At 41.4% G+C, this 11,517-nt stretch overlaps 1 protein-coding gene across 6 annotated transcripts in view; it reads right to left on the bottom strand.

Annotated features, from left to right (window-relative positions):
• Positions 1–503: 503 nt before the first annotated feature.
• Positions 504–11,517, bottom strand: part of zbtb20 (zinc finger and BTB domain containing 20) — a 101,996-nt gene continuing 90,982 nt past the window's right edge. For all 6 annotated transcript variants that reach the window (XM_044371654.1, XM_044371651.1, XM_044371650.1 and 3 more), the window contains 3 exons: positions 7,830–7,974; positions 4,903–6,438; positions 504–2,307 (listed from right to left, as the gene is read on the bottom strand). In XM_044371654.1, coding sequence (XP_044227589.1) covers positions 1,772–2,307; positions 4,903–6,418 — 2,052 coding nt within the window. In that variant the 5' untranslated portion in view covers positions 6,419–6,438; positions 7,830–7,974 and the 3' untranslated portion in view covers positions 504–1,771. The remainder of the gene's footprint in view (positions 2,308–4,902; positions 6,439–7,829; positions 7,975–11,517) is intronic.

The raw sequence follows: 11,517 nt of genomic DNA, 5'->3' as shown, positions 1-11,517 counted from the left end.
ATGAAAAGCAATAATAATAAAAAAAAAAAAAAAACAATTCAAATATCAGAAATGAGCCTTAAGTGATGTGATGCATGGATGACAACTTGCGCACACTAGCTTCCGAATCTATTCTGTACATGTGTGTCTAGGTTTTTCTTTTTTAGAAAAATCAGGAATGTATACTATTGTCTAGAAAGTCCATCTGCAACTTGTGGTATATCATGAAACAGTGTGATATCAATGGAGCTACTTGTTTTGCTTTGAGGCTGTATTTCCTTTCAAAATGTTGCATGCCATTTGAGCCTTCAGGGGGAGCCAGTACATAAAGAGTAATGCATTTAGCTCCCACCTGCTAAAATAGCTTTGCAATAGTAATGAACAGGTTATACAGGGATTCTCGGATCAGGATGGCATTTATTTCCAATTCAAATTTGATTCAAATTAAATTCCTCCCTCTTTAACACTGTTCCAATCAACAACTAACCTAACCCCCCCCCACCCCCTCCCGCCCGCCCCTCCCCAATACATAATTCCATTGTCAAATTAAAACCATGTAGGCTACTCAATAACAACAATAGTTAAAGTGACAAATCCTTTTTTTCTCTTTTTTTTTAAAATCTACATCCCATAACAGTCAGGTGCAAGTTGAAGAGCAGCAATTATGAAGGAGAGAGTTTAGTCACATATTCCAGCCTGCCATAACTGTGAATGTAAAAGGCTCAAAAAACCCATCAGCAAAAGAATCTTTCTTTTTTTCTTATGTTTTGAAATGGAAGAGGTCTACTAGCCTTAACAGTCTTTTTAAGATATTAGTGGCAGTGTATGCAAATGAGTTAAACTCCAAACTTCAGAAAAAAAGAAACATATTTTTGCTCAAATACTGTCTCATCAACACACCCTTAATTTAGTCAACTGAATTTTAACCATCAAAATGCATGGACAACAATTATAAAACATGTGAGAAATATTTGTCCCCGTCGCCACTGACGGGAAGTAACATCTCAGTAAAATGATTGAAATTGGTACCTTGACAACAGCTGCATTATAATCCCTTAATACCATAGGAATAAATAAAACCCAGTGTCAAATTAACTACTCTCCTTTTTTTATTTTACATAAGAAGGCAATCTTGTGACCATCAGTATTTTTTAGAGGGAATATGTAGCCCGACCCCAGATGATTTTTTTGTTATTGTTGTTGTAAATTATACCACAGTAAGCTTGGACATCTATAGTTTCCAAACTGGTCAGTATGGGTTCACAACTGCCATGATTTATGTTTCATGGCAATGTACACACACACACACACACACACACACACACACACACACACACACACACACACACAACACACACATACACACACACACACACACACACACACACACACTTGCACAGACAAACAGACAGACACATGCGACGCTCCAACATTAATGCACATGTATATTCTTTCAGACATATCTACACTAAAGGTGTGTTTGTGTGTATGTGTTTCTTTCGTAGGCCTTTCGGTAGTGTTCAACACATAAATCAGTATTTTAGGAAAGCATACATTTAGAGGCCTGTAGTTAGGATCCATCCAGTAGATCAATATCAAACTACTAAGCCTTAAGGCCACCATCTTTTTTTTCTTTTAGAATAACAGAAAAAAAAAAATCTTTTTTTTTTTTTTGGGAAACTTAATGTGCCAGTGTCTATACTCATTACTCTTCATACCTCAAAATAAGAAAAGGAAAATCTAGTGCCATTTTATTTGTCATTCTTTTTGAAAGAAGTTTATCTATTTGTACTTATCCATCGGAGACATGCATTCGCATGTGGTCATTGAAGTGCTCCATTTGGTCGAACTTGGCAGGGCAGACGGAGCACACGTAGGTGGTCCCTTCTTGGCAGCTCGCTTCTGCAGCTACACCCACTCCTGTTCCAACCCCAGCCCCTACTCCAGCACCTCCACTCACTGGCATGGCGAGGGCCACCACTCCAGCTCCAGGCTCAGGGACAGCCATAGGGATGGAAATGGAGACTGGGCCCGGGGTACCTGCGCTCCCCGACAGCCCTGTGATGGCGCTGCCTGTGCTGTGCAGGGCCATGTGCCTCTCCAGCAGGGTTTTGTGTGAGAACTTCTTCTTGCAGATGTAGCACTCATAGGACTTCTCTCCACGGTGCAGCCGCATGTGGACATTGAGAGAGCTCTTCTGGGTGAAACGCTTGTTGCAGATGCTGCACTGGTAGGCCCGCACCCCTGTGTGTGTCACCATGTGTTTGATTAAGTAATCCTTCAGGGAGAACGAGCGCCAGCAGATGCTGCACTGATGAGGCTTCTCACCTGGATGTACATGCAAGACAGAAGCATTAAGGGGAAAAAAAAAGAAGAGACACATTTTGAGAATTAGGTTTAAAAAAAACATGGAAGATAAAAGTCTCTGTGGACCCACAGATGCTCTGAATGTTTATTTGATATTTTTGAAAAACAATTTCTGAACATGTTGTAGGCTTCAATGAGCACCATTACTGAATGGTCACCTAGCAGTACAATAAATGTAAATAAATGCCTTAGTTTCAGGAAAAATGTGTCATTTTGACATCACTGAGGGGAAAATAAAACTTGTTGTTATGAATCCATTTCTTTTTCCAAGGCTAATTTAGCTCAATCTGTTTATAGCGTGTACAGCCAGTTTGACAGAGGCATTCCCTGAAATGTTAAAGTTGCTGTGGTCATTTTTTTGATATGAAAATTTGCACCATAGTGCAGGCAGCTGAAATAACACGAGAACCTAAAACGAAGGCGTGTCTTGGTTTTATTAATAGCAATAATTATGAGCATGTCAGCAGTTGAGAATTGAATCTAGTGAAATTTTGATGGTAATGCTCCTAGAACACAGCCACTGGATTTAAGCACTACGCAAACAATGTGGCAGGTTTAACTGACATCAACTTGTGCAGCAACATTGGACGCCTGAAGGCATAAGGCTGAGAATGACTTCAACCTGTGTTAGCTTTGTTATGACACCCTTTCCACTTGGTGCTGTGTTGTGTAGCTTTGATGTGGTTTTGGCTACATTACAAAAGTATAACAAAATTGATATTTTATGTAAATACATAACTGCCGTAATGACTTTCCAGACACAGAAAGGTAGGGTTACAGGAGGGACAAAAATGGTTACACACAATAGTGTTAATTCTCATATGATAAGGAACCAAATAATTAATATTTGGTATTTTTGCCAGTTTGTTAAGATGTAAGCTCATTTTACATAATAGTCTCTGCTGACATTATGGGCTGTAAAACATTAACATATTAATAATTATGTAAAACTAACAGGTAGAAGAAGAGACGGATAACAGTGCAAATGAGCAAGGTGTACCATGCAATTTAATTAAGTCTTGTGTATCTACTGCGTGGTGCTGCGCTGAGTGAATTAATATGTAGCTACCCGCTTTGATTAAATACAGCCACTTATTTATACTTTTACTTTATCACTTATTTTTTGTATGACCTGCTCCACAGGAAGGTCAGAGGTCAGAGTCAGTTTCAGATGGCAGGCATGGAGCTGGCACTTTAACTTCATCAGGGCAGCATATTTGAAATACAGTGACTCTTAAGAGTTTCATTTGTATCATGAAATAGAGCCGGTGTGTAATCTGTTATCGGCTGTGATTGGATGTTCATGGGGGCTGATCGATCGGTGACTTTTCGTCTCGGTGTGTCCTCACTCTGCTCCACACAATTATGTGAGTAAAGCAGGAAATGTGGCTTTAAATAGCCTTCATATAACAGGTGGTTCTGGCCCGAGTGATGGATTCTGATAAATAAAAATGGCTATTTGAGTAGGTAATTTTTTATGAGATCATCTAATTATATGATATCTAATTCTTTCTTTCTGTGATGATGATTTCAGTTACTGATTGATGCGGCTGTCAGCAAGGAGAGCGGTGCACTGTGTAATGATGTGCTGCGTGAGCCGTCAACTTGCATTGTTCAGTAAGTCACACACAAATGACAGCTAAGATATTACTGCACTGTGGCCTAATGAATGTCATTTTTGATGTTTTTATCAGTTTGTATTTAAGTTAAATTACAAAAACAGGTATTGGCTTGTTATGTGAAGAAAGCTGTGAGACTGTTGCAGTGGGTGAAATATTCAAACTGGCCTCGTCTTCACATCGGGCCTAAAAATCACCAGAGCAGTGTCCAAATTACATACTATAATACTCTAATATGTACTATACTATAATAAGTTCTATGTACTAATCTTCATAGTATAGTGTTTTACAGTTACATTAACATATTAATTTGTATTAGAGGTAAAAGATAAAGAAGGACACTGATGAAAGTTAATTTTAACTACGGTTGATTGAAATCAACTGCCGATTGAATTTAATAAAGGAAAAGCTCATTTATTTTTCAAATATCTAAGACTTAACTTTTTGTTTTCTGAGACATTCTTGGTGTTTTTAGTGTTATGCCAAACTCCAGAGCCCAACCAGTCCTCTCTGTGACACCTAACCAGAAACAGACGTCCACACAGGACTGGAAATTTATCACAATTTGTTTGAATTATTTTCAGCTGTAAGCAGCTCCTGCGCGTTGCATTGTGGGACATTACTGGGACGCCACACATTTAGAGATCAAGCAAATCTAGCAAGCTTACTCGCATCAGTGTGTATACCTAATTACTAACCCAAAGACCTGACTTTAGTTTAATATAGTGTGTAGTATGGAAGTAGCTCTATATTGCTGTGTTGGATAAACTTTTTCTCTTTTACCGTTTTTGTATTCTGATAAAGAAACATTACACCTGTTTTTACATAATTAAAAATGGTTCCACCTTTGATGTTAAACATTTAACGGATCTTACTAACCTAAAAAAAAAAAAAATTATCTCTGCACTACATATAAGAGCGAGACCATTTGACTTACCAGTATGGACAAACATGTGTTTGACGTAGTTCTGTTTTGCAGTAAAGGTTTTACTGCAGAGAGTGCATTCATAGGGCTTCTTTTCCCCCTGACCAATTCCTCCTGCAGGCTGTTGCTGCTGAGCTGGCGCTTGCTGTACCGACATCGGGTTCGGGAATGATGGCATTGCAGGGGGCGGCACTGCCACAAACTGGGGTTGCTGCTGGCCAGGAAGGTAAAGGAAAGGCTTGTTGTCTCTAGCCGGCTGTGTAGGAAAGAGTGTGGGCAGGAAGGTGCTTCCAGCAGTGCCCATCACTTGGGAATTGCTGGTCACGGTGAGCGGCATCCTCAGGTTGCTGGTGTGTGATTCTGCCTGGCGCATGTAGTGCGGGGCACTTGGCAGGGACTGGGACATGACTGAGTTTGGCAGGGGCTGCATCATGCTACTGTCACTAGTGCTGTGGGATGTGTCCCCGTCCTCTGTCTCGTGCACTTGCTCTGGGGACGAGTCATTGACCTCTATCTGTACCGGACCTCCTTCCCCTTGCTGCCCATCCCCAACCCCCTCACGGCCGAAGCCCGTCAGGTACGGCTGCTGCTCCATAGCATCTGGCTCAGTACTGATGGAGGAGCTCACCCCTGAGTCAAAACTTTCAACCTTGGATTCACTCTCTACACCCTCAGTATGGTCAGTGTCGTCTTGGCAGTCCCCCAAATTATCATAGCAAGTGTACTCATCTTCAGCCTCCTGTTTTATGTGCATCCCTCCTGTCTGAATGCGTACCGGTCGGGGTTGCTTGCGGCAGTGAGTGGACTCTGCTGTGGTGATAAAGCGGTCGACCTGCTGAGATCTCTCCTGGATGCGGTTCATCCAGGGCGGATCTTGAGACTGCTGGTCCTTCTGAGTGCTGAGAGTTGGATCGTAATTTGTCGTCAGAGGGTTAATGTAAAGGGGGCGCTCGCGGGTGCCGTTCTGCAGAGAGAGGCTAGAGTAGGAGTACAGTGATGTGTATGCACGATCCACGCTTTGCTGTGATGTTGCTTGCATATAACCTGACTCTGCGTCGCTGCTGGGCCCGGAGGTGCCGGACTCTGGCGTGCCACGGGGTGTTTCCTGACCAGAGTCTCCTGGTATAACAGGGAACCCCCCTGGCCCAGCCAGGCCCACATTCTGGGACACAATGCGGGTACACTCATCAATGACGGTCTTGATCTGTAGGATGCTGGCAGCAGTTAGGATCTGCAGGGCCTCTGACTGAGATACCCGCAGGATCCCGCTGTACATAAAGTCAATCAGCTTTTGGATGGATTGCACTGAGACCACCGAAGGGATCTCAATGTCGCTGTAGCCCAAGAGCAGCTTGTCCTGAAAGAAGGGGCTTCCAGCAGCCAGCACGCACCGGTGAGCTCGCAGCATACTTCCATGGATCCGAACAGTCACGTCACAGAAGTGCCCACGGTTGCGCTGCTCATTGAGGGTCTCAAGTACAGAATTGCTGAAGTTGTGGAGATTGATGTTATGAATGCGCTCGGTCATCCCCTTGCAACTGATGTCACCTGAAAGCAGGGAGCAACACACCTGACTCAGAAACTCTGACACTCATGTTCACTAGATCATTTAGCTGGATTACCCACACCTGTATGCTTGAAATGAAGAAGTGAATTTGAATATTTTTTAATGGTTTCTTTCCACATATAACAACAATATATTTCTCCTATTGGTTTACAGTGTTACAGATATATTAGGAGTAACACAACTGTAATTGAATAATCAAATATACACTATGTAATAGAATAGTTGTGAGCTCTTCTGCTCTTTTTTTGGTAAACCACAGACTGTATGTGAGAAAACACACCAGGTCACAATACTATGATTAATAATACATATGTGGTAAGTAATATGAAGAGAAGATAAAAATGTTCACTGAGGGGGATTCCTAAAAAGATGAACAGATACTGTAATTCTAATGTATTCCTCACACTCATCTCATAAGAATCAAATATCAACATCTGAGCTAAATTCGTCTTTTGAATCATTGTTTAAAAATCCCACACTGCCGTGGTGAAAGACAATTAAGATGGTTCCCGACTAATTACTATAAGTTTCTCTCATTCAATGTGTGTTTTCTGAAATTCCTCCAACCACCATTAGGTGGTGCACTGAGCTTAGAGGACAACAGGCCTCTTTTGTTAGCCATGTGTTCACTGTGATGGCGCTTCCTAACTATCCTAGGAATACACTAGATGTGACCCGGCTGATCAGTGTGTAAGATAAACTTAAGATGCTTTTCTTCCTGGTTAGGTTTGAAAAGAAACAAAAATCTCAATTTAAATTAGATATGTAGTAAGCATAAGAATTGTGCAAATTGTGCGTTTTCATAATTTCTGTCAAATTAATTTCCTTTGCATGTAAACTTGCTTGAGTAGAATTTAAGTAAAGCAGTTGACCTTGATTGAATGATTATTAAACGCAGCACTTTTCTTGGAATCAAGGAAACTGTCCTCATTTTGATCTTGGAAAGTGCACAAATCCATGTCAAATATTTTATAGATAATTAGTTTACACTATGACTGTCAACGAATAATGAATATAATTATTTCTGGTGAAATGTCAGACAACACAGAGCACACAACTTAACTACGGAATATATGAAGAAAAAAAAACTTGAACATGTGGATTTATTTCGCTTTATAATTTGTAATGCTGTTACACATGGAATAGAAATAAAATAATAAGAACGGTACTAGCAATTAAACCGTATTTGACAGTAACACATTTGTTTTTCTAAATTATTTAAGATTTATCTCAAATGCAATGCAGAAGCAGTGTGATAGTGTTACTATTCAGTATCAAGGCTTTCCAACTAAGTTCTAAATTTCTGACTGAATGATAAAGGGAAAAAAAAAAAAAAAAAAAAAAAAAAAAAACGAGGCAGTTCAGTACTCACAGTTAGATGACGTTTTGTTACGAAGATGCTTGTGTGGCTGGTGATGAAGTGCGGGTCAAGCTTCAGTTTGCTGGTGGAGATGGCTGATCAGAGGCCGGGTGCTAGGCAAGGCTGTCAGTCCTCTCTGTCCAAATCATGTGTTGCTCTGCCACAGTGTTTGGAGGGGAGAGAAAAGACAAAGACAAATCTTAATGCCACATACTGCCTCGTCGATATTGCCACTCCCTTAATGAACCCGGAGCACAGTAACACGAATATCTACCACCGACGCGCTGCAACAGATGTGTGAAGAGTTTTCAAGGCAAGACAAATGGACGTTCCAGTGTGCACATGACCACCAATTACAAATCAAGGTTGAAAATAATATTGGTATTGAAGCCAGCTCTTCTCTCAGCAGTTATCTGAGTCACTGGGCAACAAAACCACACCCTTTACAAAGAAAAACGATCTAAATTCCACATTAATTTATGCAGATTCAATATTTTCGAAAAGGTCTCATTACACTCACCAGAAAAAAGAGAGAGAGAGAGAGTGTGTGTGTGTGTGTGTCTGTGCATGTGTGTGTGTGTGTGTGTGTGTGTGTGTGTGTTTTGTGGGGATATATCTGTGTTATTTGTCATTCACAAAATGCACAAATTAAACAAGACAATGTCTCTAATACAGATGCAGGGAAGACATTGAAGTTGTAATAATAGAAAAGGGTCAAATATTAAACACACAAGGCATTCATTGAAAAACACAAGAAAGGCATTCAACAACATTAAGCATGTGATGAGCCGGTTTGGTGACGCTAAGACAGCCTTACACAATTGCTCTCATACTGTACACACGCATTAGTCTGCAAAAGTTTGACCTCAAATCTGGAAACAAAGTGATGTAAAACTGACCACATAAAAGTCACATACTCATGGTATCATTTAAGGTCAGGCAGACTGGAAAAAAAAAAAAAAAAAAAAAAAAAAAAAAAAAAAAAAGAAAAAAGCACTGAACAAGCACATGGTCTCTGAAATAATTTCTCTCTCTTTAGTCCCACACCGGTCATAGTGCCTTCGAATATTTCAACCAATAAAGCTTGAAAAGTATCGGGAAAATTACCCGGCACGTCGGGATCGTGTGAGTATTTATCATTAATTGGGGTTCGGATGATAATTACAAGTGTGATCTGACCTTCTAAATATTTTTGGAAACGGGAGTATAAAAAAAAAAAAAACCTTTAGTAGTTGTCACGTTGCCTACAACACTGACATCGAGTGTTCTCTATAAAATGCACAGTGTGTTTTTTAAATGAACGGAACAGTGCTAGGATTTGACCAGACCTGTAAGGCTTTTGTTGACACATATTATTCTTTTACAAATCTCAAGCACTTCGAGAGAACACACCTCTCGCCTTGTGAGACGCTGAGTTCAAATCTACAGATGAAAACTATGCGATATGAAGCAAGTGACCTCTGTATTTTTTTTTTTTTTTTTTTTTTTTTTTTTCCACAGACTCAAGTAGAAGCTAAAATCATCTGCTGTACGCACTTGCAATACTTTTCTGTGCCAAGGTAATAAATACATATTAGACCATGAACATGCTCCTAAAAAACGTCAAGTAACATTATGATTTAATGTATAGTTTTGTATGAAGGAGGCAGAATATCTGCGAGGAAACGAGAGTTTAACTGAAATAGCTGTAGCCCGGTTTGAGAAGTACTTTGGACAGCGAGACATGTGCTTGCTTTCTTGAAATGTTGTCAACTAACACACTTGATGATTAGATATAAACAAGTAATAGCGTGTTTAACAGCACAGGGCGATCGCTCGATACCGAGATGGATCATTCTTTGGCACGATACACACACACACACACACACACACATTTCTTCTTCTGTCTCAATCAAGACAGGAAATGTATTTTAAAGGAATGAATCCATAACTTAATCCCTAAATTTAGAATTAAACCCCAAAAGAGTCCATTCAGACCTTTTACTATAGACTTCAACATAACCCCAAACATGAACCTACATGACTTCAAAATGAGATCTAACCCAGACCTACTGTAGGTGTAACCCTAACCTATCTCATGCCACTCAAAGTATTCAGAATTGACGTAGTCAAAATAAAAAACCAGCCAACAAAAATAATTTTAAAGACTTCTCTTTATCGCACTGCACACACACACGTGCCAAAATGCTGGAATCCATCACCGTGGCAAATATTTGACCTTTTTTCTTTTCCTAGCTTGAGATGTTACTGTAGCCTGATGCCACTGGGCCTTTTTTTTTTTTTTTTTTTTTTTAACGTGGCTCCGGTAAGACAATGCTAACATATATGTTCCCTCTCCGGCTTCCCTCGCCCATCCAGACATGTAAATCCACCTGCCTGAGGGGTAAAGTGAGGTGAATGCTGGCAACAAAGGAGCAGGCCAAGGGAAGCAGGCTTCAGTTGCCCAGACTGCCACTCACAACAGTGATTCCATTTTAGCCGTGACACAGTGGGTGAGCAGCAGCCAGCGCCTACCTGCAGTGAATTCTAATCAGCCCAGGGGTCTGTCTCCCTCCCTCCCTCCCGTACCCTGCCTTGGACTAAAGGGGCTGATGATCCTTCAAAATTAATTAGATCCTTGTAGGAGGCGGCCATTTTCTTTCACATCCTAATGCTCCACCAAAAAACAAAATTTTTTAAATCAAACTAAATTTAGGGTGTTCCCCCCCCCTCCCTTCTCCTCCTCCTCCTCCTCCTCCTCGTACTGATCTCTTTCTTTCTCTGTGCGTCTCTACCTGTTTCCTGTTTCATCACGCTGAAACTCTCTCGCCGCCTTTCCCCTCCCTCCATCTGTCTGTCTGTCTATCTGTCTGTCTCTCCGTCTGTAACCCCCCCCCCCCCCCCCCCCCCTCCTTTCCCCTTCCCCTGCCCATCCCCTCCTCTTCCTCCCTCCCTTACGAACCTTCCCCGGCACCCTCCGCCCCTCTCTGGCTGCCTCCATGCTCCCAGCTCTGTGTCTGCCTCTGTGGAGTTTGCTGTCAATAAATCCCCAGAGGTCAGTTTGTCTGCTGGAAATCAGACACAATGCTTCAGACCGCCAATGCAATGCATGCTCTGCTGCTGCCGCCACAACAAAGACTGAGGAGGGCTAGAGGGGGGGGGTGGAGGGAGGAGTGGAGGGGGGGGGGATTAAAAAGAAAAGAAAAAAAAAAAAGGGTAGAAGAAGACAGGGACATGAGGGTTGCAACTTCACCAGCCAGACTTCAGGTTAATCAGCTGCCTGTATTAGGTGACAAGCTCATGAAATACGCTGCATCAAATTGGACATTAGTTAATCAAGGGGTGGGGGGGGGGGGTAGAGGGGGGGTGAAATGGTGAGGGATGGGGGATGGGGGTTGAGAACAGACATAAGAGGCGTGCTTATGAAAGGAGCAGCATCAGCCATGTGAATAATATACATCTTGAATATGCAAATACTGCTTACAGCACACACTATAAGCACAGGCCCTTCGTTACATTTACATCTGCAGACAAAAGGGCCACAAGGCCATTGTGAAAAGCTCGGCGGTCCACGCATGTGCACGCAGCAAGTTGATAAATCCGTTGCAGATTTGCAGCTATCAACAGTGTTTTGTGTCACACCTAATTAATATTCATTTATGAGTTTGTTTGAAACCTCTGCTGCTTAACGATCACTGTCCAACATTGTAATTATTAATTT

The sequence above is a fragment of the Thunnus albacares genome, chromosome 13 (assembly GCF_914725855.1).
Source record: "Thunnus albacares chromosome 13, fThuAlb1.1, whole genome shotgun sequence".
Taxonomy (NCBI): Eukaryota; Metazoa; Chordata; class Actinopteri; order Scombriformes; family Scombridae; genus Thunnus; species Thunnus albacares.
This window is presented reverse-complemented; position numbering and strand designations above follow the sequence as displayed.